The 26,890-nt window shown below is 65.9% G+C and overlaps 1 protein-coding gene across 1 annotated transcript in view; it reads left to right on the forward strand.

Moving 5' to 3' along the window:
• Positions 1–26,236, forward strand: part of EFNA2 (ephrin A2) — a 47,840-nt gene extending 21,604 nt beyond the window's left edge. Inside the window, 3 exon segments of the mRNA XM_075175557.1 lie at positions 21,038–21,327; positions 23,776–23,841; positions 25,232–26,236. Of these exon segments, the coding sequence (XP_075031658.1) occupies positions 21,038–21,327; positions 23,776–23,841; positions 25,232–25,353 (478 nt within the window). The 3' untranslated portion in view covers positions 25,354–26,236.
• Positions 26,237–26,890: the final 654 nt, after the last annotated feature.

Raw genomic sequence — 26,890 nt, forward strand, 5'->3', positions numbered from 1 at the left:
CCCCGCTGCCTTCATCCCATCCTGCCCCCCCCCGCATCGCTCCCTCTCCCCCTGCAGCCCCCCCACCCCGCACCCTTCCCCGGGGGCACCTCGGTGGCCCAGTGCCACTGCCGGCCCCTGGCACGGCGGCGGCGGGACCTCGAGGTCGGCTGCCAAAACCCGCCGAGGGGGTGAAGCGGGGCGAGGGAGGGGGGTGCACCCCGCGCAAGGCTTTAATCTGATTAGTTTGGGAGTGAATGGGGAAAGCGAAAAGGCTTAAACCCGGGTGAAAGGAGCGGGGAGGGGCGGGGGGGCCGACGTGCCCTGAGAAGTGGAGACCCCGGCCGATCTCGCCAAATTAGGTCAAATTTGGCCGGGGGAAGACTAAGGGAGGGGGAAGAGCCAGGCGAAGAAGTAAGTGTGGTTCTGTTGGCCCTGTGACCTCCCCCGGGCTCGGGAAGGCGAGGACCCCTGCCATGGGTGCTCGCCCCCTCCCCTGCCCGGGGGGCCGGGGTCCCTGCTCCCCTCCAGCCTCGCTGAGGTGCCGGGGAGGAGACCCCCTCGCTGTCACCCGGCTCCTTGGATGGGGACAAGGGGCTTCCGGAGCCCCCCAATTAGGACCCGCCGGGGTGCCACCGAGCTGGGTGCAGGGGGAGCCCCTGGTGGGGGGGTGCTGGCGGCACCCCCTCGCCCGGTGAGCGCGGCTCAGGCACCACCGTGCCGGTGAGTCGGTAAAACCTGCCGTATCTCTGCTCACCGCGTATCGATCGCTTCGGCTCCCCGCTGCGCCGGCGCAGCCCGCGGTGCTCACCGGCAGAGCTGGGCTGGGCCGGAGAGGAGCCGGAGGCGCCAGCCGAGCACCGCACGGTGGGGGTGCCGGGGTGGGGGTGCCGGGGTGGGGGTGCCAGGCTGCCGGCATGGCCGCCGGCGTGGGCAGAGCCGTGCCGGACGCGGCGCTGCCCTCCCACCCATCCGACACCTCCGGCCGGGTTGTGACGTGAACATCGTTTCGCTCCAGCAATGCACAGGGATTGCTGGGGGTTTTTTTGGGGGGGCAACGGAGCCAGGGTGGGCAAACCCGGCAAAGCGCGGTGTGTTGCAGGAGGCGTGGGAAGACGGGAGACCCCGTGGGTGCGGCCGGGAGCGTCACCCCAGCCCCGGGCACGGTCGCTGATTTTGCCTGCGGTGCCTTGGGGTTGGACCAAGTGGGAGCAAAGGCTGCCCGGGGGTCTGCTCCCCCCTCCGCGGGGGTGGCCGCCCTCCCCTCCATCCTCTTCTCCATCCGATCGATCCTTGCCCCGATCGATGGGCGCTTCCCTGCGGGCGAGGGGCGGTGCTGCCCGGCTGGGCAGGTTGGCAGGGAGAAATGGCTTTTCGCAGAGCCTTGAGCGGGTTCCAGCATCGATCTCCCGGCGAGGAGCAGAGATCAATTAGGCCACTCATTAGCCATGCCCCAGAGCGAAGCGTGAGCCTCGGTGGGGAGCTGGAAGGGGAGCGGGGGGAGATGCCAGGCTGGGAGGAGGAGGCAGGAGGAGGTGCCCACCTGGGACCACCGCTGCTGCCCCGAGCTGCGGGGGTGTCCCCCGGGTCACCGACATCCCGGCAGCTTGCCTGCACCCCGAGGCTTTGAGAGCTGCCAAGCACCCGCATCTCACCCCGAGCATGCCCAGACCCCTCTGTGCCTCAGTTTCCCAGATCAGCAGCCAGGATAGAGGCTCTGTCCGGCAGGACCGAGGGGCTGGCGATGGTCCTGGGGGCTGTGCCAGCCTCGTGCCAGCCCCGTGGCCAGGGTTGGCCCTGGCTGCGCGGCAGCCGCGTCCTCCTGACGGGGAACGTTTGTTTCTAAAGCTCTTGGAGATGTTGGGGTGGCCGGAGCTGTCGCGAGGAGCGGGAAGGGGACGGGGAGGAGCGCGGCCGGAGCTGACAAGTGACGCGCGGCGTTTGCAAACGCCCGGGCGTGTGTCCGTCCCGGCTTAGGGAAAACAGCCCGTGGGAGGCCCCGCGGGGACCGGCGTGCGGAGGAGCAGGACGTTGGCAAAGTCATTGTCCTGCTGGGAGGCACGCGAGGCAGGGCGGCCCGGCCGAGGCCACCCAGGCAGCGATGCGGGGGCTGGATGGGACCCCCGGCTCCGCTGCGGGGACGGGAGAGCGCGGGGAGCCCGGCTGCGGATGCCCCAGGGTGCGGGGAAGCAGGAGGAGCGATGCCCTGGGGCTCCGTGGAGCGGAGCAGGATGAACGCGACTCAGGGCTTGAATTTTTAAGCCTGTGAAGGACCCGCAGGTCTTCGTCATCGGTGCAGGGACGTGTCGGGCAGGGCTGCGTGCGGTTCCTCCGTGTTTGAGCAACCTCTGCAACCCCCCCGGAGATGGCGAGTGCCCCCGCATCAGCGTGCGTGCCCCCCCGCCGCCCTGCGCTGTCTCAGCCCGGTGCCCATGGGGTGCCCGGTGGCTGGTCCCCCGAGGGCAGCGCTGGCACAGCACCCGTCCCCTCTCCAGCAGCTCGCCAGGGAGCCACCCTGGGGACCAGAGGGGACCTGGGGATGTCTGGACCGAGACCCGGCATCCCCCAGGCCCAGCACCCCCCCACCCGTGCCCCAGCCTGTTTTTCCCCCCCCCGGCTCGTGGGTTTGTGCCCGGCCAGGAACACTGGCGGGCAGCGGAGGATGGAGGGAGCAGCACTGCACGGCGTTCGCTTCGTGCCGCTGCCCCGCCATCCTCCCCGCTTCCTTCGACCAAAATGCAGCTGGAAAGCGAAGTCGATGGAACGAAGCAAACCCTTGGGTTCGGGGAGGGATGACCTGGAGCAGGTACCGCCTGCGCCAGCTGCCTCTGCCCCGGAGCTGCAGCTTCTAAGAAACAGCAAATAAGGAGGGTTTCAACAAAAAAAAAAAAAAAAAAAAAAGAAAAAAGTTCCCCGATTACATCTGGTGAAGTGACAAATCTGCCAGGCAGGTGATTATTCTGTGTACGGACGTGCTGAACACAGATGCCGATAGGATTAAAGGGGAAGGGGGGGAGCTCACCCTGTTAAACCAACACCTGATTAAAGAATAAACCAGCCGGAGGAATAAATTGCCTGCGCTGCCAAGGTCGCGCGCTGCCGGTCCCGCCGCGGCCGCGCGGGGAGCGGGGCGGGGGGCAGCCGTCCCAGCTCTTCGATGAGCCGGCCGGCAAAGAGCCCCCCGCGCCCGGGCACCCGCCGGCCCTGCCGCAGCCCCCGCTCCCCGGTGCGCCCGTACCCGGCATGCCCTCGGTTGCCTGGTTGCTTTCCAGGCACGTCCCGGGCATCCCCTTGGGATGGCGCAGAAAATTAACAGCGGTTCAGATCTGAGGAACTTTATGACACGTGTATGATAGGACTGAACCAGGGCGTAATTGAATGACGGATGAGCTTCCAAGAGCCACATTTCCAGGGAGTAATGAAAAATAGAAGTGCTATTGACTAAAGGAGCTTTCGGCGGCCGGGCGGCGCGGCGCGGGATGAGCAGGCTGCCGGCAGGGGGAATGCATCAATACGGCAAGTAATAGCTCAGTTATTATAACTCTGGAAATGTCATTCAGGCCTAACCAGAGAACACTAGCTATTAACTAGCCTTAAACAGAAAGCACCAGGCGGGGAGCCGAGCTGGGAGCGCCTGATAATTATTTTACTTCTTTTCATGGCTCCGGCGCTTTTTTCCGTTGCGGGGGGCTGGCCCGAGCACGCCTCCCCGTCGCCGGCAGCTCCGGGGGTCCCTGCGCCTGCCTGCGCCTGCCTGCGCCTGCTGCCCTGCCCGCGCCGCAGCGCCGAGCCAGGGCTGGGCTCCCTGGGAGCTGCTCCGGGGCAGGGTCCCCACTGCACCCCCGGAGTTTGCCCTGCCTGCTGCTGCCTGTCGCTGGCAGGACTGCGGGCAGCGGCACGCTGGCGTTGCTCTCGCCACCTGCGACCGCAAGCTCGGGGCTGAAGCCCTTGAGCACGCATCCCTTCCCTGCGCGCGCATCCCCCTCCCCGCCTCCCCCCCCCGCATCCCTCCCCGCATCCCACCAGAGCCTCTGCCGAGAGGCAGAGAAATGGCAGAGATGCGATCTGGGCTGGCGGCTCGGCCGTATCAGGGCCGCGTGCCCCGCGGACCCCTGAGGGGTAATGAAAGCCCGTGGGGGAGTATCGAGTGAACCTAAATGGATTTTCTCCATTAACGCGGACCCATCATCCAGTTATCAGCTCCTCGGCGCAGAGCGCTCTGGGGCTGCGGTCGCAGCGGCTGGCACTTAAAGTGCTCTCCGCCGGCGCAGCCGACATCTGCTGCCGCAGCGCAGCACCCACCCGCCGGCACCGCCACAGCGGGCTCCATCCCGCCGGCCCGGCTCTGCCGGCGCCCTCTCCCCGGCACGCTCCACGTGCGCCTTTGAACTGGCACCTTCCTTCTCGCTTACGGGGTCATCTGGTTTCGGGGTGCCCTTTTTTGGGGCCCTGGGAAGGATGGCGGGATGCAGGGGGGCAGTTCCGAAGCCCAGCCTTAGCCCCAGGTAGCCCAACGTGCCCCAGCCCGCCATGGGGGAGGTGGCGGGGGTCCTGTGGTGGGGAGGGGGCACGGCAGGGCGAGGGAGCGGCGCTCGTTCCTGCATACAGCCGCTACCTGCTTTGCAAGTCGGAGTTCATCATTAGCCAGGAAATAATTAATTGTTGGGTAGACAAAAGGCATCGCTCGGCCCCCCCCCCGGGGACCCCGTCAAAGGGAGCTGTCAGGGGCTGGCGTGATGAATTATGGCTCCGCCGGCTCGGCAGCCCGTCACTGTCAGGGCTGGGGGGAAAAGTCCCGCGTTGTCCTTTTGATTGGGGGTCACCCCGGGTCTGGCCCCCGCCTGGCGTCCCCCCGGGGACGCTGGGGTGGCACGGGGCAGGCAGGGACCGGGCAAGGGGCTGGGGGGCAAGCAGGCAGGTCGCTGCCTCGTGCGACGGTTGTGCCCGCTGCGTCCGTCCTTCTGAGCCGCGTCCCCCTGTCCACCTCCGAGCACCCGCCTGGCCCCGCCGTGGCGTCCCGCTGGGCTGCCGGCGGCGCGTCGGGCGGCCGATTTCCACCTCGTCGGCGTTTTCGCAGCGATTGCGGGGCCGGCGCTCTCCCCGGCTCCCGCCGATCAAATTACGGCGGCCGCACTCGCCGGCAAATGCGCTCAGAAATCGCTCCCGCCGCTCGCGTGAAATTTCCTGCGAATTAAAGTGTTGCAAGGTTAAAGAGTCACCCGTCAGCCCCGCTGCCCCCCCGCCCCGCCACCGGCTGGGACCGAGATGCTGCCAGAAAGTAAAGTGGCCGACGACTGAAATAATGAAATAATGCGCGTTCATCCGCGTTCGTTTGTGTGTCTTAACACGGGAGGGGAAGGCTCTCGCTGCTCGTGCTGCTGGACCCGCGCCGTGCAGGGTGGTCCAGCCCTGGGACGGGGAAACTGAGGCATGGAGAGAGCGGCTGCTGCACCGGTGTCACGGCAGATCTGTGGCTCTGGGATGAGACCAAACGGCAGCTCCCACTGCGGCAAACGGCTGCGGGCAGCACCGGGGCTCCTGGTTCGGCTCAGAGACCCGAGGGTGACGCTGATGTCCCCGGTGCCCTTTGCAGCCAGGTGGCTTAGGGCTCGTCCCCATGCCCGGCCCTCCCGGCACCCGGCTGCGCCGCGGCCGCTGCTCCGTGGCACGAGCACCGGCCCCGCAGCCGGGCTGGGGTGTGCGCGGCACGCTCAGCACCAGCTAAAGGGGTTTGCAGGTTGGGGCGGTGGTGGCTGTCACCCAGTGGGGACCGACGGGCCGCTCTGAGCAGGGTGGGCGCCCCGAGCAGGGGCGCCGCGGGATGGCGAGGGGGTGACGGCAGATGGGACGAGGGGCTGGCACGGTGCCGCTGCCCGTGCCTCGAGGGGACTCTGCAGCCTGGGGCTCTGCCCGCAGCGTGCCGGGGCCAGCCTTAACGAGTGTCGGGGCTCGGCACTGCTAACGAGGTCAGCCCCGGGGGCTGTTTACCCCGTCCCCCTGCGGAGACCCCCACATGGGCGCCTTGATCTGGCTGTCCCGGCGGGCTGCGGCGCGGAGCCGGCGCGGGCGGTGGGGGGCCCGGCTGCCGCCAGCAGATAACCCCCCAGCGGCTCCCGTCCCGTGCCCGTTATCAGCGCGCTTCGCCAGACGTGTTAATTAGGGCACTCAGCGTGAGCAGCCAGAGCACGTATGAGCACGCGTGGCCTTGTGCATGGGCTGGCACGTGTCTGGTGTCCGGCTGAGAGCGACGTGCGGGGCCCGACGGCTGCGGGCGCTCCTGCACGGCTCCCGGGGACGTGAGCGGGGCAGGGCATGCACGGGTGCATCCACGTCAGGCTGGCTGCGTGCGGGACGGGGTGTGCACGGCTGCACGCCTGCATGGGTGCCTGCCTGTTGGGCGGGGTGTGCAGGGCGCAGGTTGTACGTGGGTGCACGCGTGCTGGGCTGGGTGTGCGTGGGTGCACGCATGCCGGACCCTGGCAGGCTGCGATCGGGAGAGCGCGGGCGGCCTCTCCTCCCCTCGCCTCCCCGCCGGAGCCCGGTGCCCCTCTCACCTTTGCTGTCAGCTGCCGCCATAAACACCTCCTGCTGCCGCGGCTCTGCCCTCTCCTGAGCCATCTGGCCGCCTGCTTTTGCCGAGCTCCGCTCGCCCTCCCCTGCCCCTCTCCCTGCTCCCTCCCTCCAGGACCCTCCGTCCTCTCCGCCCGCTCCCCGCCAGGACCGGGGGGCTTTGGGCCCCCAGCGAGCCCCCCCGCCCCGGCATTGCCGTGCCCCCGCGGCTCTGCAGGACCGGCGTGGCGAGCCGAGGCCGCAGGACTGTCGGCACTAACGCAATTACCGTTACACTTTCCAGCCGCCGTCTCTCCGACAATGAATTTCTGATCTGATTAAATTTGCGCCGACCCTGGCTGCACGTACGGCTGTCTGCCGCCATCCGTGGAGCCGGGCGGGCGCGGGCGCTCCCCGGGGAGGGCGAGGGGCAGCCGTGGCCGGAGACCCCCCCCCCAGTGCCGTCCTGCCGGAGAGGAGCAGGGCGGGCACGGCTTCACCTCTGCGCCGAGGGCTGGCAGCGAGAGATGTCGTTGCATTCACGATTCCAGAGGCGAGCGGCTCCTTGCGCCTCGTTAGCCGGGAATGGCTGCTGCGGCGATGCTCGGGGGTGCCGCTGGTCCGGCCGTGCCGGGGCGCGAGGGCAATGGGCAGCCCCGCAGGCAGGCGCGGTGCTCCCAAAAGCATGCGGGAAGGGGTGTGGGGCAGCGTGCCCCGGTCCGGCCGGGATGCCGAGCGGAGAAGATGGAGACGGTGCTGGGCTGTGGACCCGGCGGGGTCTGGGGGTGCCGCGGGTGAGCGGCTGGCACGAGGCGGGCACAGAGAAGCGCTGGGGCGGGGAGGGCAGGGCGAGGGTCCCGTGGTGGCAGGGCATGGTGCAGCGAGGGGCATTGGGGCCGTTCACCCACATCTTGCCCCTCAGGATCTCCATCCCTTGCTGGTCCCTGGCTCATGGACTCGTGGCCGGCACCGCTCGGTGGCCGCAGACTCCGGCTGGGAACTGGAGCGGGGACCTCTGCGCCGCCTGGCTTTATTATTGAGTTTAACCTACAGTCTTCCTTACATGCCACAGTGCCCGTAACTAGTGCAGAGGCTGCTTTTATGTGCAAATGAGCCTTTTTTTTTTTTAATCTTTGACAGAGAATGTGCTGTGTTTACATAACAGAGGGCCCTGGTACTCTGGAGAGGGGCACTGACAGTGCTGGCAGGAGATGTTAAGAAAGATCTAACATTTCTGATCTCTGTTTAGCCAGAGGCGCTGCGAGGCAGGCGGGAGCGGCGGGGGAGCGTGGCTCTGGGGGGCCTGGGGGAGAAGAGCTCGGCTGCTGCTGCCTGGGGTCCGGCAGGGCCGGGGGCCGCAGCGATGGACCAGCCTGGGCAGGCTCAGGGGGCTGGGGTGGCACCCGAGGGTCAGGTCCTGGGGGTCCCCAGAGCCCTCTCGGGGGTCCCCAGCCTCACGGCCCCTTGCCCTTCCCTTGCGCTGGTGATGGTCCTGGAGGTTTGGGAGCATCCGGCAACCGTGGGCTGACCAAAAGCCGCTGGTGAAGCCAAAAGCCGGTGGTGAAGCCAAAAGCCGGTGGCGAAGCCAAAAGCCGCTGGTGAAGCCAAAAGCCGCTGGTGAAGCCAAAAGCCGGTGGCGAAGCCAAAAGCCGGCGGTGAAGCCAAAAGCCTGTGGTGAAACCAAAAGCCGGCGGTGAAGCCAAAAGCCGGCGGTGAAGCCAAAAGCCGGTGGCGAAGCCAAAAGCCGGCGGTGAAACCAAAAGCCGGCGGTGAAGCCAAAAGCCGGCGGTGAAGCCAAAAGCTGCTGGTGAAGCCAACAGCCAGCGGTGAAACCAAAAGCCGGCGGTGAAGCCAAAAGCCGGCGGTGAAGCCAAAAGCCGGCGGTGAAGCCAAAAGCTGCTGGTGAAGCCAAAAGCCGGCGGTGAAGCCAAAAGCCGGCGGCGAAGCCAAAAGCTGCTGGTGAAGCCAAAAGCCGGCGGTGAAACCAAAAGCCGGCGGTGAAGCCAAAAGCCGGCGGCGAAGCCAAAAGCTGCTGGTGAAGCCAAAAGCCGGCGGCGAAGCCAAAAGCCGGCGGCGAAGCCAAAAGCCGGCGGTGAAGCCAAAAGCCGGCAGTGAAACCAAAAGGGTGGCGAAGCCAAAAGGGTGGCGAAGCCAAAAGGGTGGCGAAGCGCTGCCGTCAGCGGCAGCCCGGGGGCAGAAGGGCTCCCGGTGCCTCCGTCCCCTCCGGGGTCCTGCTCCCCTTCGGCAGCATCTCGGGGGGGGGACGGGTCTGGTTGGGATAAACCGTCCCCGCGTCCCTCCCTGAGCCGCTGCCACGCTCACCGGGCACCGGCAAAGGAAAAAACTCCTCCTGCCAGGTCAAGTGGAAGAATGACCAATATCCCAAGGCCTGCCAGGGTAAAATGCATTAATTCAGGATAGTCCGTTAATGGCAGTATTGATTAGTCTGAGTGCTGGGCTAACGAGCATCCATGTTAATGAGGGGTGAGTGGTGTGAATTGCAGCAGCTGGTGCGGTTCCAGGGAGCTGTAGTTGGGGGGTGACGGGCGAGCACCCCAAAAAGGGGCTGCCGCTGCGAGGACCCGCTTTGCCTGGCCGGGGTTCGTGCCCCCGGGAGCTGGGGGCCGGGGGATTTCTGGCACACGGAAAATGGAATATTCTTGTGCCGAAAATACCGATTTCCAATTGACGCCCGTGGTTTTTTCCGGGCAAGGAAAAACCTGTCTGGTGCGCGCCTGCGTCACGGGAGCAGCGTGCAGGATCCGTCCCACCCGGCCCGTTGGTGCTGTACTTGGTCATCGCGGAGCAGGCAGCTCCCGCCTGTGTTAAAAGCTCTGCCTTGTCTGATCAGATTTGGTCCCAAACGCGTGCTGCAAGCTCCGGCTTCCCTCGTAAGGGGGTGTTCGGGTGGGAAGGGACCTCGGGAGGCGGAAAGCAAAATCCGCAGCCAGTTCCCGTTCCCGTGCACGGCGAAACGCAGCCTGGAGCCCAGCACGGGGCCGGGGAGGCAAAGCAGCCCTGGCTTTTCCCTGAAAAGCTTCTCATTTTTTGAACTCCTTTGCTTTTCTCTTTTTTTTTTTTTTTTTTTTTTTTTCCCCTTGAAAATACTTGAAAGACCAAGTTTCTTCCCCCTCCGCTTTTTCCGGCAGCTCTCCCCTGCTCTGCCCCCCGGCCCCGTTACGCCCCGGTCCCCGTGCAGTGCAGGGGCAGGAACGGTGCCCGGCTTCGGCTTTGGTTTTCCTTTGTGCAACTTTGCAAAAAGCAGGGGGGAGAATAATCTTGGTCTTTCAAGTATCAAGAGCGGTTTTGCTTTGGGGTGCCCGTGAGTTCCTTGGGGGTGGCACTGCAGTGGGGTGCCAGCCACGCAGTTGGGTACCAGCACTGCAGTGGGGCACCAGCAGTGCAGTGGGGTACCGGCACTGCAACGGGGTGCCGACCATGCAGTGGGGCACCAGCAGTGCAGTGGGGTACCGGCACTGCAACGGGGTGCCGGCCACGCAGTGGGGTGCCGGCCACGCAGTGGGGTACCAGCACTGGAATGGGATACCGGCCCCGCAGTGGGGTGCCGGCCACGCAGTGGGGTGCCGGCACTGCAACGGGGTGCCGGCCACGCAGTGGGGTGCCGGCCATGCAGTGGGGTACCGGCCCCGCAGTGGGGTGCCGGCTCCGCAGTGGGGTACCGGCCCCGCAGTGGGGTACCGGCCCTGCAGTGGGGTACCAGCACTGCAACGGGGTACCGGCACTGCAACGGGGTACCAGCCCCGCAGTGGGGTACCAGCCCCGCAGTGGGGTGCCGGCTCCGCAGTGGGGTACCGGCCCCGCAGTGGGGTGCCGGCCCTGCAGTGGGGTACCAGCACTGCAACGGGGTACCAGCCCCGCAGTGGGGTACCAGCCCAGCCCGGTGCCGGCTGCCCACGAGTGCCGGTGAGGATCGGAGCCCATGGGAAGCGTTACTCCATCCCAGTCCCTGTCGTTGGACCCAGCGCCGGCCGGCGTGATTCCGCCTCCAAACGACCCCGCGTGGCTGGGGACAGGTCTCGCAAGAGAAGCGCGTTGTCCGGAGAGCGGTTGAGAGGGGACCTCGCCGAACGGCGGTGGGACGTGCCTGGCCCCGCGTAGGCTCTGCCGTGGGACCGCTCGCCGTAGCCGAGGGAGGCTGGGGCTGCTTCGGCAGCGTTTTCGGCACCGGTTTGGTGGGAAACCTCTCCGATGTGCCGCGTGTCCAGGGAGCAGCTGCAGGACGTGACGCCGGCGCTTTGCCGCCGAGCGCCGCCGGTTTGGCAGGCTGGCGCTTGCATTTAAACAAATTTTGTTTTCTTCTCTGGTATAAAGCCTACCCTTAGCCCGGGGGAGTGGGGATTGCTGCTCCTTTTCTAGATCTGCAAACAGGCTGAAATAATAGCTCCGGGTGTACCCATTTATCTCTGTGTCTACCTCGTCGTGCATCCCATCTCATCCCACTCTGTCACCCGGTCCTGTAATATCTCAGCATCTCCCTAAAGCAAAAGATGACAATAAAGTGTAAATGGGGAGTGTTGGCTCTGGAGCATAATGATGGCAATTTAGATGCCAGCCATAATTTCCCCGCCGTTGCCCCAGGTAACAGGAGCCGTTGTCTCCTGTGGGAGCGCGGCTGAGCCGGGACGAGGTTACCTCCGCTCTCCCGCGTCTGGTCGCCGCCGTGGGTTTCTTAGTAATTTACATTAAAAGGAGGGAAAGGGAAATATCCCGAAATGAAGGAATGAGCCTCAGGAGGGCCGGGCCGAACCAGCCGGCGGGGCTGCTGCTCCCCAGTCGCGGCTGGGCCAGCACCGGTCCTTGACCGGTGGCATCGCTGGTGCCAGCCTGCACCGGCTCGAGGGGTGCCGGGGCTGGGGAAAGCGCTCACCAGCCGGCAAGTGGCGGTTCTGCATGGGAATTTGCATACATTACCCACAATGCCCTGCTCTCCCCAGTCCGCCTGGGAGACTGCGTGTGCCGGCTCGTCCTCCCACCGCGTGCTCCGGCTCGCCGTAACCGCGCGGTGCCGGTGCGGGCGAGCCGGTGGCCTCTGCGGCACCACCAGTAAGTTGAATAAAAGCAGTTTGTAGAAGGAGCGAGTTTGGGGTTGGCAGCAGAGCTGGCCCTGCGCCGCGGGCGCGGTGCCCGCCGGGGAACCGCCTGTGCCATGCAACCGCCGCTCGGTGAAACCGCTGCTCGGTGATGCAAACCAGCGCCCCGGGGCAGAGGCTCACAGCCCCGAGTTGCCAAGTTTTTAAGGATGAAAAAATAACGGAGACCTGGTTCTCAGGGTCCTTCCCCGCCGGGGTGTGCACCCTTCAGATGCCGGGTGGCAAAACACGCTAATGAGGAATCCGTTAACGATTTGCCGATGCCGCAGCGCGCTGTCCCTGCGGGCTGCACGGGATGCGGCTGGGGGGAGGCTGATGCCGAAGCCGAGCCGGGGCACGCCGGGCCGGCCCCGGTGACTAAGGAGGCGAGCGTGTGTCGGGAGAGGCTCGCGGGGACACGTCGGAGCAGGCAGGGTCGGGCAGCCCGTGCACGCCGTCGGGGAGAACGGGGGTTCGGGGGGGCTCACCCCGTTGCTAAGCCGGTGGCATGTCCCACCGCCGGCCCGGCAGCTCTCGGCACGGTTCAGGCGATGGGGGCAGGCGGTGCTGCTCAGCCCTGTCCCCAGCCCTGTCCCCAGCCCTGTCCCCAGCCCTGTCCCCAGCCCTGTCCCCAGCCCTGCCGCGCGGCTGCGCCGGGGCTGTCAAACGGCATTAAGCCCAAACTAACCTCCCGTCCGTGGGAGCCGTCACCGTCATTCCAGATAACTGTAATCGAGCTGCTGAATATGTAGCTGGGCTCGGAGTTTTGTAGTTGAGATAAATATTGATATTAAAGCTGTCAGGGCTGGCGAAGTGACGCTGACACCCGCTCCGCCGGTATCTCGCCGCCTGACCCGTCAGCTCCCGCCGACCGCGGCTCTGCACGGCGCCGGTCCCCACCGGCGGCCCCGGGGGGCTGACCCTGTCCCGCTGCCCCCCGAAGAGGGGGGACCGTTTCCCGGGTTGGTGGCTCGCTGCCACCAGCCGAAGCAAAGGGGCAACCCTGGGCTCTCAGCCTCCGGGATGGCCCCCGTGGTCCCGAAACGATCCCCACGTCCCTCTCCCCCAACCTGCCCCGACCCCGGGGGGTTTGGGGAGCTCCCGCACACCCCATGGCGCTGGGCAGGAGGACCAACAACCCCCGCCCTGCCCGTGTTTTAGCAGCACCGGCATTTCCAGGAGACGTGGTTGTAGCCGGGACCGGCGCGCTCCCGGTGCTCCTGGAGAGCTTGGGGAAAAAAAGGGTCCCTGGGTGGGGGGGCGTGGGTGCTGCAGCCCACGGTGCCCAGCGGAGCAGTGGCCAGCAGGCACGGGGCTCGAACATTTAGGAAATTCAAAAGTAAATATAATTCCGCTGCCGCCATCCCTGCCTTTCGGTTTGTTCCTGATGGATTTCGCTTGACGCCGCCTTTCCCGCTCCGCCGGGCCGGCTGCTCCGCACGCGGCGAGGTGAGGACGGCCAGCGAGGGCTGAGCGCGGACCCTCCCGTCCCCGGGGAAAAGAAAAGGGGAAAAACGTAACGGGCATCCCTACACCACCCCGTCAGCGCCCGGCCGGGGCGGGGGGAGCCCTGGCACCGCTGCCCGTCCCTTCTCCCGCCCCGCCGCGCTCCCGCTCGCTCCTTCTTTATTTTTTTAATTAGCTGATTCGCTATCTGGCTCCAAAGTGTGTTTCCAGCCACCGCACTCAGGAAACCTCATTAACACAGATCAAAAGGAGCTTTTAATGATTTATAAAGGTGCAGCAGTTTGGAGAAATTAAATAATTTAGGTGGTGTGCGTACGGCGGGTCCCTCAGGACCACATTACAGGCGTACCGTGAGCCGCAGCCCGAGACGCGCTTCTGCGCTCTGCCCCGCCGCGGCGGCGCTGGGGACGCTGCCGGAGCGCGCACGGCGCTGCACGGCCCCGCCGGGACCGGGGGCTCATCGCCGCCTCCGTTCTGCGGGGCTTGAGACGAGGAGAGGACGGGGCGGCTCCTGCCGTGACTCCCAGCATCATCTCCTTCCTGCAGGCACCGGGGCTTGGCTGGGCTGGGATGCCAGGATCCTCCGGCACAGCCCGCCGGAGGGTTGGGAGGTGGTGGGTGCTGGTGCCAGCACTGGGGTGGCCACGCTCGCTCGCCGGCCGTGCAAAAGATTTTACCAACGTGATTAAAATAAACCTTGGTGGGACGGGGTAGCGGGGGGACGCCCGACCCCGCTGGACCGACACCGGACGGACCCGGGTGTCCGGGCGCATCCAGCTCCGGCTCCATCCCCTCCCGCACCCCGCAAGTGGCTTTTGCCTCTTTTGCCCCCAGCGCCGCGACCGCTCTTGAGCAGGAAAAATGACTTTGCCTCCAGGACGCTGTGACCAACACGTGGCCAAAATCCCCCGACGGCCCCGTCCGGCTCCCGCCGCTCGTGCCCGGTGCTGCCTTCCGCACCCCGCGGGACGGCGCTGCGCTCCATCCGAGGAGAAGGAGAAACAGATGGGAAAACCAGCTTAAAACGTTCCCGGCGTGAAGTCCGTCGCCGACTACGGACATGCCAGGAACCAGCCGAGCAACAGGATTAATGGAGAAAATAGCCGTAACGCTGCTGAAAGGAGGCGGGCGGGCGCCTCCTCCCGCGGGGGCCATTCCCCGCCGCCCCCAGCGCCGAGGAGCCGCTTTGTGCCTATTTCCCGGGGAAGGGGGGGGGGAACCACGGCGGAGGCCGGCGGGGGGGCTGGCGTTGGCTGCTCCGCAGCTGAAATTTTCATCGGGTTGTGCTTAAAAGACAGCGAGAGGGCGGCGGGCGAGGTCGGGGGCTGGTTTGGAGCCGGGGGGGGGGGATTGCTGTGTTTTATTTTGCGCTGGAACAGGCTTATTACTGCTGATCACGCTGGGACTGTTTGAATGAAGGAGATTTCAGGAGGTGAAAGCATAAGGGAGATTTTAAGGATCTCGGCGCCTGGTCCCGTGAGGACGGGTGCCCTTGGAGCCGGGGGACCCCCGCGCCCGGGACCCCGGCACCGGCAGCACCCTGCCCCAAACCCCTCCTCGCCTCGCCGCCCCCGCCGCCGCCAGCCCCTTCCAGCCCCTCGCTCCTCCGACGGTTACAACCTCCTAATTTCCAGCCTCAATTTATTCATGGCCAGTTTATACCCATTTGTTTATGTGCCAACACTGTTCTTCAGCTTAAATAGCTCTTTTCCATCCATAATATCTCCCCCCCCCCCCGTATTTCGGTGAGCGCAATCATATCTCTTTTCAAGCTGTTCAGGAAAGAAAAATCTGAATTATTTAACCCTTGGGACACTGGCTGCTCTTGCAGACCGAGAGACAAATCCGCTTTGTTCCCGCACCGGGTCGCTGCCCTCGTTTGGGAGTTTTGGGGGGAGCCGCTGCTACCCAGAGGGGAAACTGAGGCACCGGCCGCAGTGTGTCGGGGGGGGACTGGGACCAGGGTCGGGGTCTCGTGACACCCAGACCCGGGGCTGGGGGAGCCGCGGGGGTTTGGGCGCGGGCAGGGTTTGCTCTCCCGGTTGGCTCTGCCCCGCGGGTTTGCAGGACGGGCTCTCGGAAGGGTGAATATCCGAGAGGTGAAAACTTTGGAAGCCGACGGGAGATGGAGATGCCGCCCTGCCCGGCGCGGCACGGGGGCACGGGCAGGGTTTGGGTGCTGCCGCGGTGCAGGAGGAGGGGAGGGCGGCAGAGCCGCTTCACGAGCTCTGATATTTTATTCCAGGCAATTTCACTCCAATGGATTCCCGCTCTTGTCATGCAAAGGGGCAGGCACGTGACGGCGCCGGGGGTATTATCAATTAAACGCCAACCAAGATGGAGCCAGGGGAGAACGGGGCGGCTGCCAGCAGCGCTGGGCTCGGCGGGGTGGCAGGAGCCAGTGCTGGGACCCCAGGGTGCTGGGGGGTGGGAGCGCGGCACAGCCGCCCCCGGCTCTGCGGTGCTGCCGTCCGGTGGGAGCCGTGGCCGCCCCGGGGCGGGTGTGCTGGCGAGGCCATGGGTCGTCCCCGGGGGGTTTCCTCCGCGCCGCCGCCGGAGCCCCCGCGCGTGGGGGGCAGCGGAGGGGCGACGGGGCGAGCGAGCCCACCGAGCAGCCTGCCCGTCCCCTGCCCTGCCGGCAGAGCAGGCCCGGCTGTCAGGCAGCGCTAACAGTAACGAATGCCCCTAATGAAGCACCCAATTAGCCAGGATCCCAGCCTTAATGGTAGCTGACAGAGCTGAAAGCCGGAGTAGTCAATTGTCAAGTGTAACATCCCGCGGGGTGAGGCGGGGAGCCTGCGCCATCCGTCTCTGTCAGGGAAAAAGAAAGCTCCCGCGTTAACCCCTTGGGTGGGGGGCGAGCTCTGTGCCCGCCGGCCGGGCTCCGGCGACCGTGGTGCACCGGGGCATCGGCCCCAGCAATGGCATCAGCCCCGTGATGGCGTCAGCCCAGTGGTGGCATCGGCCCCAGTGATGGCATCGGCCCCAGCAATGGCATCAGCCCCGTGATGGCATCAGCCCAGTGATGGCATCGGCCCCAGTGATGGCATCGGCCCCAGCAATGGCATCGGCCCCATCCCGTGGCATCAGCCCCGTCCCGTGGCATCAGCCCTGGTGATGGCATTAGCCCATCCCATGGCATCAGCCCTGGTGATGGCATCAGGCCCGTCCTGTGGCATCAGCCCTGGTGATGGCATTAGCCCATCCCGTGGCATCAGCCCTGGTGATGGCATCAGCCCCATCCCATGGCATCAGCCCCATCCCATGGCATCAGCCCCAGTGATGGCATCAGCCCCATCCCATGGCATCAGTCCCATCCCATGGCATCAGCCCCAGTGATGGCATCAGCCCCATCCCATGGCATCAGCCCCAGTGATGGCATCAGCCCCAGTGATGGCATCAGCCCCATCCCATGGCATCAGCCCCAGTGATGGCATCAGCCCCGTCCCGTGGCATCAGCCCCAGCCCCGTCCCAAGGTGTGCATCACCTTGGCCCTGGCATCAACCCGGCGTCTGTCCTAGAGGGGTGGGGGCTGCCCCGCGCCCCATACTGGGGTGCCCCCCAGGCACCCCCCCAGCCCCCTGCAGCCCAGCACCCTCCTCTTTTTATTTCTCCGTGCGCTGCAGGGCATGAAGACAAGGCAGCCGAAGCTGCTGCCCGCCCTGCGCGTGGGGTGGGCTCCCACCCCCACGGGTGGAACCTGAGCTCTGCCGAGCCGCAGTGGCGGGGCGGGGGCTGGCCGGGAGCCCCCCAGCTTCTCCTGGCCAAGCCGTCCCGTGGCGAGGGGCCGCCCCGGCATGGACGCGTGCAGCTTGCGAAGGCGCAGCGCCGAGGACCCCGATCGGCCGCGGTGAGCCCCGGGGTGCAGCCCTGCCGTCCTCCGGAGCCCCCCCGTTTCTGTTTTGCTGAGTGTTTAAGCAGGAGGTGCTGGGGGGAGGGCAATCACCCCGTAGCTGCTGGACGGAGCTCCCGCAGCCCCGGCACTGCGGCGGGGGGGGACACGGGGTCCCTGCTGCCGAGAGGGGCCGGGGCTGCGCGTTTCCAGTTGGAGTAACAGAAACCTGGATTTGCTCCAAGCTGAGCTTTTCATTTGGCTTGAAAATGGTGTGAATTGGCATTTGGTGGGGTGCCAGGGCGGGGTCTCCCCTCTCGCTTACTGCCGTTCCCAGTGGACCCGGGGGTTTGCCCCGTCCTTGCCCGGAGCCGCTGTCCCCGTCTCTCAGGGACTCGAGGGCTCAGCGCAGGTGGGGACAGGGCTCCTCGTCCCGCTCGCCCCGGGCTGGCACCCGTAGGGAGGGGGAAACCCCGAGCCATGGGTTCAGGTCCACGGGCGCGGGGACTGCAAGCGTGCGCCGGTGCATGCCCTGCATGGAGCACGGCGTGCCAGGCCCGGCGCTGCTGCAGCTCCCAGCGGCCCCCGGCTGTGGTTTGCAAAGCTGCAGCTCCTGCGAGCGTGCCGGGAGCAGCAGAGGGGCACTGGTGCCCGGCTCGGCCCCGGCCGCTCGCCCTTCCCTGCCCCGCTGCAAGGCGTATTTTATTTTTTCTCGTTTGAAGCAGACGAATTAGCGATGTGCCTCGTTTAGACGGTTCAAATCCCACTCATTTTAATTAGCGCGGCCTGGCAGCCCTGCTGCGGGTATTACACGGGGCGACAGCGCGCTTTCCAGGTGGTGGGTTTTTAAAACGCTGTTGACATTTGGCGAACTGAATGACTTAAACGATAACAAATTAACAGGCGGCTCCGTGCGTGCGCGTGGGGCTGGCTCGGCGTGAGCCTCCGCCACGCGCCTCCGTGAGCAAATTCGGTTATCTGAGCGTGTCCGAGCGCCGGCGCCTCTCCCCGCGCGCCTCCGGTGGGTGCTCGGGTCTCTGCAGGGGTGCCGCTGCGTGGGGGCGGCTTTTGGGGTGGGGTGCGCTGGATCCATCCCCACAGCTCCGGTGCTGGGGTCCCGGCGGCACCGCAGTGCCGGCTGCTCCGCCGGAGTTGGCTGCAAGCGGTTACTGCCGGAGGGACGGGGGCTGGGGGTGAGCGCTGGAGCACCCCGTTACGCGGGCACGTCCTAACCCCCAGATCCGGGCTGTCGGGGCGGTGATCAGCCCGGTGGGGCCGGGGGGATGTAAAGCCGAAGTCAGCCGGGATGAGGTGGTGGCGGCTGCGGTCCCGTGCTGCGTGGAGCGGCATCGGTAGCGGCTCCGGATGGCCGGGATGGGACCGGACAAGGACAGAGCGGCCCCACGAGCCGCCGTCCCTGCACCGGTCGCTCTGCCCGGCCGTGGGGTGCCCCGTGCCCGGCACAGCCCCCCATCCCCGCGTCCCCATTCCCGCATCCCCCTCCTGAGGGCATCCCCATGGTGCCTCCGAACAAGCCCCTTCTTTCCTCCGTGAAGCCGCCCGGGCTGGGCTTTGCCCGCTGTGCCAGGGCAGTGGCACCCGGGGCTGCGGCACGGCCACGCTCCCGCCGAGCGGCTGCTTTGGGCCCCGGGTCGCGCGTGCCGCAGCGTTCGGCAGAGCTGCCGGGAGGGAATATTTGATCAGGCAGAAATGTAATATTTATAGGAGGGGGTGAATCAGCAGGGGGAAACGGAGACATAAATAAAGATTCGCCGGCAACGAAAAGCCAGGACGGAGCCGAGACAAAGTCACCCGGCGCCTGGGGACGCGTGGCCCCGGGGGTGGCAGCGCCTGGCCCCTGCCCGCTCCCCAAACGTGGGCTCCAGGCAGCCCCGGTGCCCCCCGGCGCTGGAGGGGACGCGGGAGGGTCCGGGCTGCGGTGTGGGTGTCCCACGATGGCAGACGGGGACGTCCCCTGCCCGTCCCATCCCACCAGGGTCCGTCTGTGCCGCGGGGGCTGCGGCCGCGGTGCGACGGCAGGGACGCCCGCTCCAGCCCTGTCCCGGACTCGGGCACAGCGTCCCCTCGCCCCGACCCCGGCTCATCCCTTCGGAGCCACCTGGGCACCGTCTGCCGCTCCCGGCCCCGGCGAGGGGTCTGCGGGGCTGGGGACGGGGACGGGGGCACTGCCCCTGCAGCCCACTGTGGCGGGCGCCTCCGTCCCTCGGCCAGCCCTGCTGGGGGGCGGCCGGCCGGGGGGGCTGCGAGCACCCCCAAGGGTGCAGCCCCCCACCCCACATCCATCCCCCCCAAACCTGTTCTTAGCTTTAAACCCGACCCGGTGCCCCTGAAAGCGCTGGGCTGGGCGGGAAGGTGGGCTCGCGGGTGGTGGGGACGGGGACATCGAGGGGCATTGGGTGGGGGTGCCGGGTGGGCACGGGGGTCTCTCCTGTGCTTGGGGGGGCCGGGGGGAGCCCAGGACCCGCCGCAGGCTGGGGTGTACCGTGCCGGGGGTGTATTGTGCCGGGGGTCCCCGCAGCTCCCCAGCACCCCAGCGCCCGCCAGTGCCCGTCTCCGTCTGCGCCATTTATCACAGCTAATCAGCTTTAATTCGGCAATTTGTCAGTCTGGAAAAGGCCCTTGGAGTTAGTTCGGTTTTTTTTTTTTTCAAAAAATATAATTATTATTATTATTCCCCTGATGAGCACGGACCCTCCCGTTACAATCGCCTTTGCTTGGGCTTTAATAACGATCATTAAAATAAATAATTTTTTAAACTAAAAGGCAGAGAGAAGAGGGTTGGTTTTTTTTTTTTAATTTTTTTTTTTTTTTATTGTTTTGTATGCGTTTGAAAATTGTTTCCCAGTAAATCCCGGCCCTTTGTATTAATTTTACATTTTAAAATGTTACCTTGCCAGGGGCAGGGTTGGCACAACTGACTCGGGAAAGGAGAGAGAAGGAGAGAGAGAAAAACCCTTCTCCTTAATTAGCGTATTTCCCTCTGTGATCAGAGTGCTTATGAAACAGGTAATGAGCTGGATGGGGGCTGGACGCCGCCGCTCGGCTGCTCCGGCGAGGACCAGCCCCCCCCCCGCCTCCCATCTTCGGTCCCCCCTTCCCTTTTTGGGGTGCTGGGTGCCTTTTGGGTCCCCCTTTGCCACCGCCGGCAGCTCGCTGCCATCCCCACCTGCCCCGTCGGTGCTCGGCCGCCCCGGGGACGCGTGGATGCGTGCTTGGGGCGTCCCGTGTGATGAGTTTGAGCCAGCCTCAGCCCTGCTCGCAGCTGGGCGAGGCGCAGGGGGCGTCGGGGGGAGACGCTGCTTTGGGGTGATCGGGGGGGCCGTGGCCACCGTCCCCATCCCACCCAGGGCCGCGCTGACCCCTCCGGCCGCTGTCCACCCCAGGGCTGAGCCACAGGGCTGCTCCTCGGGGTCCGGGAGCGCTGGCCCTGGGGCTGTGGGGTGTCCCCTGGCCCCGAGCGTGCTGAGGTGGGGGGGCCTCAAATTAATTAGCAAAGCAAGTGCATTTGACATTGGAGGGGGCGGAAGCCAAGCTGCCAGGTTGGCTCCTGGGGGAGTTTGGCCGGTGAGCTTCATCGGCTGCGGTGCCGGGGGTCTGCAACGTCCCCCCGCGGGGGGCAGTTTGGGGATGGGGGGGTCGCAGGGGTCGCCCCGAGGAGCCGGGGCGGGGGGGGTGGCTGCCGGGTGGGAGCTGCCGGCGTGTGCCGCGGCGTTCTCCAGCCCCGCTAATCCCTTAATCTCTCAGATAATCAGTGCCAGAAACGCAAATTACACTGGGATTGCGGCGCACAGCTGCAGCGGTGCCGAGGCTGCGACGGTGTCGCCGTGAATAATGATTTTTTTGTGACTTGCTACCAAGCCGGTTTATCGGGCGTAAAACAAAGAGGCTCGGGGTTAATCTTGTGGGTTAATGGGGGCGTTGGGGTGGGCAGGGGCTGGGGTGCCTGGAAGGGGGGCGATGGTGGGCAAGGCTGGGCTGGGCCGGATCAGGCCCTGGGTCATGGTCAAACCAAGGTTTCGGCGTGCCCGGGGGGTCTCCGGCGTCCCCACGGCGGGATCCGGTGAAACGCGGTCCCGCTGACGCCGGCTTCTCCCGCAGGTTTCACCGCGGGGACTACACGGTGGAGGTGAGCATCAACGACTACCTGGACATCTACTGCCCGCACTACGAGGAGCCGCTGCCCGAGCGGATGGAGCGGTACATCCTCTACATGGTCAACTACGAGGGGCACGCGTCCTGCGACCACCGGCAGAGGGGCTTCAAGCGCTGGGAGTGCAACCGCCCCGACTCCCCCAACGGACCCCTCAAGTTTTCGGAGAAGTTCCAGCTCTTCACCCCCTTCTCGCTGGGCTTCGAGTTCCGACCCGGCCACGAGTACTACTACATCTGTGAGTAGGGGACGGCGGGGAGGGGACGCGCGTCCCGGGGACGTCCCCCGCATCGCCCCGCGGTGCAGACCGGACCGGGACGCTGAGCCGCGGCTCGGTTTGCATTGGCCTCCCAAAAACGCTGCAAAACCCCCCAAACCCAGCCCTGCCCTTGTGCCGGCAGCGCCGGCACGTCTGGCTCAAGGCGGAGATCCCGGCCGGCGCACGCTTGGTGCCGAAAGCCTTCGCCGGGGCTGAGTCACAGCCGTGGGCACGGGGTGGCCACGAGGGTGACTAGGACTTCCCAGGGACCGCGGGATGATGGGGACACTGGTCTCATCCCCGTGGGACCACCACCAGGCACCAGTAAAGGTGCTGCACCGCGGCCCCGCGCGCTCCCAGGTATTCCAGCACACTCCCGGGTATTCCAGCACACTCCTGGGTATTCCCGCACACTCCCAGGTATTCCCGCACGCTCCCAGGTATTCCCGTGCTCTCTGCGGGGAACTGCTCGGCAGGCGCCGGTCGCAGGACCAGGACCCCCGGGATGGAGCGGATCAGACCCCTCCTTGAATTTCCGCCTCCGGAGCGGCCGGGCGCCGGGGCCGGGGCAGGGGAGGGGGAGAGGAGCTGGATTGGCTTCCTCGGGAACGCGCCGGAGCCATGGAAAAATAAGCTAATGGGGCTCGGATCAGGCGCTGGGAGTCTGGCAATCAGTAAAGGATAATAAAAAAAAACAAAACAGAGAAACCGTGACCCCCAAGCACTCGACGGTGTCACGGGGAGGCAGGGACGCCTCTCTCCTCGCGCAGGAGCCAGCCGGCACGCTTATCCTCCTTATTATTTCTCCCCCTTTTTCCTAAAGCATCTGTTTTCAGCCCACTTAATTTGTTCCTTTTATCTATATTAAATTACCTTTTCCCCCCCCCTCTCCCTCTCCCCCTGTAAAATGTCACTGGCGAAATAACGGCATCGACAACTCTCTCTTCGCCCCCCGCCCCGCCCCGTTTTATTCTATTTTTTTTTTATTTTTAATGTCGTTAGGGAGAGATTACACAGAAGTAAATGGTGAAGCTGATCATTGCTAAACCGGTTAGAATTCATGTCATGCGGAACATTAGAAATTATGCCTCTTTGAGGAACCGTATTTAGCAGACATGAAAGAAAAGAAATTACCTCCTCCTCGAGCTCGCAAATTGGAATGCCATTAACCTCGCCGGCACGGGGACGCGCTCGTGCTCCCGGTGCCGGGTCAAGGGCACGGGCTGGCCCTGGGGATGGAGCCGGCGGACGGAGCTGCTGCGGGATGCCCGCGGTGCGGCTCGGCTCGGCGCGGCGGGCACCGGGCGCGGCTGGCGTGACCTTCTCCCTCCCCCGTGGGGCGTCGCGCCAGGGAGGAGACAGAAAGGGAAGGGGGGACAAAAAAAATAAAACAACCCCATGGAGGCTCTGCGGCATCCCCGGCATCGCCCCAAAATGGCTGCGCCCGGCGTGGGAGCGCCGGTGGCGCGGGCGAGACGCTGACCCGGGTGCAGGGGTGCGGGACGCTGACCCGGTGGGGATCGGGAGCCCCTCTGCAGCTGCCCCACGGTTTGATTCGGTAAAAATAAATCCGAGGGGTCCCGAGGAGCGGCGGAGGTGGCCCCCGTGTCACCATCCCTGCCAGGGCCCCCGCCGGGGGCGAGGGACGGTGGTGGCCGGGTGCTGGCGGAGGGGACCGCGTGTGCCCGGGCAGCGCTGGCCCCGTGGTGCTGCCTCTCGGGCGAGCAGCATCCCAACCCCCCCCCCCCAGCTGAAATTAAACTTTATTGCGAATAATGCTCTCTCCCCTTCTTTAATTAAAAAAAAAAAGAGAAAAGAAAATTAAATTCCTTTAAAAACATGTATATAAAAACCACACATTGGAGGGGACTTTCGCCAAGATAATTATTGCAATTACTCCCTTTCGCTCTCCCAGTGAGGATTATTTTCATTCTGCGCCCGTATCCCCGTTTTGCCTGGTCGGGGAGCGCCGCGCAGCCCTGCCCGTGCCCTCCCAGCCCTCCGCAGCGCAGCGACGGGACCAAGGCCACGCGAGCCATCGGCCCCTGTCCCCGAAGGGAAGCTCCAGCTGTGCTGGGACCATCAGGGACCCTTTACTGGGCTCACCTGGGCTGGGGCTGCTCCCTCCCTCCCACTATAAACTGGGGCAGGTGGGGGGGGGTGAGGGCTCTGCTGTGCTGGGGGTGCTGCGGGGCAGCTCAGTCACCGTCCTCCAGCTCCCCGCAGGATGCGGCCCCCCGACTCTGGACCCCCCCTCACCGGTCCTGGGCAGCATCTCCCTGCCCTGCCCCGGGCAGCTCGGCGGTGCCGCAGGGGGTCCCGGCGTGCGCGGACCCTCGGGGGGGGGGTGTCTCTGCTCCATCCTCATGGTGGGGGGCCGAGCCGCTGCCCCCCCCAACCCACCCCCTTCTCTCCCCTTCTCCGCAGCCGCGTCCCCCCCGAACATGGTGGACAGGCCCTGCCTGAAGCTGAAGGTTTACGTTCGACCGACAAGTGAGTGAGCTGGGGGGGGGCCGGGGGTGCGGGGGCGAGGGCTCTCGGGGGCCGGTGGTCCCGGGGGCCGTGGAGGGGGACGGGGTGCCCTGGGTCCCACCCCGATGGGGCCAGAGCTGTCTGGGCGGCGGCGGGCGCATGGCGGCGCGGTGGACGTTTGCTGCTGCGTTTCAGATGGGGGGGGAATAATAATCTCCGCACAGTGGCTACTTTTCAGAATCAAATAACTCAGCCATTTAAAAAAACAAATTAATAATTTTCTTCTCCTGTTAACGTGTAATTAGCAAATGGCAGCAGCTCTCCCTGGGGAAGGGCTGAGTGCCTGCGAAATGTCACCGTTTAAAAGGATGTCTGTCTTTTTTTTTTTTTTATTTGCATGGCTTTAAAATAAAACCCAATGTAATGAAACCATCTGTAAAAAATCATTCTGTTTTGTTCAGGACTAGGGCATAATGGGGGGGGGGGGAATCTCTCCTGGTACTATTTTTTAGTATTTTAATAATACTGGGATTTCGTTACGCCGCCGCCTCGTGGAGAGGAAGGGCCGCCCCTGTGCGGGGGCTCCCCGAGGGCCCGCCCGGGCTGGGCACCCCGGGGCGCTTGGGTCCCTGAAACCTCATTTGCAAGCGCCTGGCACGGGGGGACCCCGCACAGGGACCCTCCAGGAGGGGACTGGGTACGTGGGGGGATGGAGCACCCCCGGCCAGGACCAGGCTCTGCTTTTCCCAGCTCCGTAAAAATCCTTAATGCGAGGAGCCCGGGGAGCGCGTTAACAGCCACAGCCATCATTTAACTGGTCCCCCGCGTGCTCTGGGTTGCCGCCAGTCAGGGTTTGGCTGCGGGACCCCCGGGCTGTTGGCGAGCGGGTGCCCCTGCCCCACGCGGGCTGGTCCGGCCCCGGCCACGTCCGAGCCGCCGCAGCGAATCCCCCTCGCACGACGGCACCCGCCTGCGGCGGACGGGGCTGGCAGGGGGGCTTAGGAGGGGGAAACGCCGCCTAATCCCGTTGAGAGGGCAGGGACCGGGGCGCCCTGTGCCCTCGCCCACCCTCCAGCCCCGGAGGGCACCCTCAGCCCCCCCCATCCCGCGACGTCCCCGGAGCCGTGCATCGGTGTCCCTGCTTCATGTCCGGCAGCGGCACCTTCGGGGAAGCCAGGAGTCCCCGAGTCCTTTATTTATTTTTAAAATCCCATTAATCTTGAGACGGTGCCGGGGTTTGGGCAGGGATTGGTTACCCGACTCCTCGCCGCAGGGGACCCCTGGGGTGCCAAGCATCACCCCCCTTCTGCCAGGGCAGGATCCGCCTTGGAGCGCGGCCGTCCGGCACGGCTCTGCCCCCGGCACGGCTCTGCCCCCGGCTCCCACCTCCTCTCTTCCTCTCCTTCCGCAGACGATTCCCTCTACGAGTCCCCGGAGCCCATTTTCACCAGCAACAACTCCTGCTGCAGCCTCAGGGTCCCGCACGCCGTCCTCGTGGTGGTGCCGGTCGTCTGGACGCTCCTGGCCTCGTAGCGCCGACGCCGCCGTGCCGGGGAGCGGCTCCGGGGGGAAGGAGCAGCCCGGGGACGGATCCTGGCCATCCCGAATCGCGTTTGAGCCCTGCGGCAGCGGGACAGCGCCCGGGGAGGTCGCCGGCGTGGAGGGTTGGTGCTGCCGGCGAGAAGCTCACCGGGATTCTGCCGCCACGTGAAGTCCCCATCCTCGCGCGGCCGCCCGCGCCGCGGCGTCGTGCCGGGAACGGTGAAGGGCCGCCCTGCGGGACGGGTCCTGGCTGCGCACGCCGAAAGCTCCCGTCCCTGCGCTGCGGCTCACTTGGTGCCAACCCTCCCTCTTGGATGTCGCTTTTTACATTTCCAGACCAAATATAGAGTCCTCGTTTGGTTGGGGGGGGGGGGGGCGGTTTGTTTGGTTTTTTGGGGTTTTTTTTAAAAGGAAAAAAAAGATTTTTATTTTTATTTGTCAGGTTGTTTCGGTCCGGGCTTCCCCGTGTCAGACTGACCCGCACGGGGCCGGGCTCAGCCCCCTCCCGCGGAGCCCCTCACCGGGGTGGCTGCGGCACCCTGCCTTCGCCCGGCCGCGGGCAGCGCCGGGAGAGATGGGCGCCAGCGATGGTGCCCACGGCCCCCCTGTCCCAGACTCCTCCCCAGCCCGGCCCTCGCTCCGGCAGCAGGACGTCGCGGTGCTGCGCTTCCCCTGCCCCCCCCCTGCCACGGAGGCGCGGGGACGGGGGGCCCGGATGGACACGAGCCCCCGCTGAGCGCCTGGGGGGGTGACCCTGTCCCCACCACTCGTGCCATGGATGTCACCGCTGTCCCCATGGGACCCCGGGGCGGCTCAGTGGGCGGCAAAGCAAACTGGACGCACCCAAGGGCAGCACCGGGGATGGCTGACCGGCACCGGGGGTGCCCAGCTGGCACCGGGGATGGCTGACGGGCACCGGGGATGCCCAGCTGGCACCAGGAACACCGGAGATGGCTGACCAGCACCGGGAGCACTGGCGATGGCTGACCGGCACCGGGAGCACCAGCGATGGCTGACGGGCACCGGGGATGCCCAGCTGGCACCAGGAACACCGGAGATGGCTGACCAGCACCGGGAGCACTGGCGATGGCTGACCGGCACCGGGAGCACCAGCGATGGCTGACGGGCACCGGGGATGCTCAGCTGGCACCAGGAACACCGGAGATGGCTGACCGGCACCGGGAGCACCGGGGACGGCTGACCGGCACCGGGAGCACCAGCGATGGCTGACCGGCACCAGGGATGCCCAGCTGGCACCAGGAACACCGGGGATGGCTGACCGGCACCGGGGATGCCCAGCTGGCACCGGGAACACCGGGGATGGCTGACCGGCACCAAGGATGCTCGGCCGGCACATGGAGCACCGCCGGGCGCTGGGAGCCGGCGGGCCGGGCTCGCCCAGCAGCTGGGATCGTTCCGAGGGCGTTTGGCTGGCGCCGGGGCTGGCGTCCCCGTCCGTGGCAGGGCTGAGCTCGCCGGGGCAGGAGGAGGGTGCCGGCCCCGGCGCTGCCCATGGCACAGGTTTTTC

The sequence above is a fragment of the Calonectris borealis genome, chromosome 28, assembly GCF_964195595.1.
Source record: "Calonectris borealis chromosome 28, bCalBor7.hap1.2, whole genome shotgun sequence".
NCBI lineage: Eukaryota > Metazoa > Chordata > Aves > Procellariiformes > Procellariidae > Calonectris > Calonectris borealis.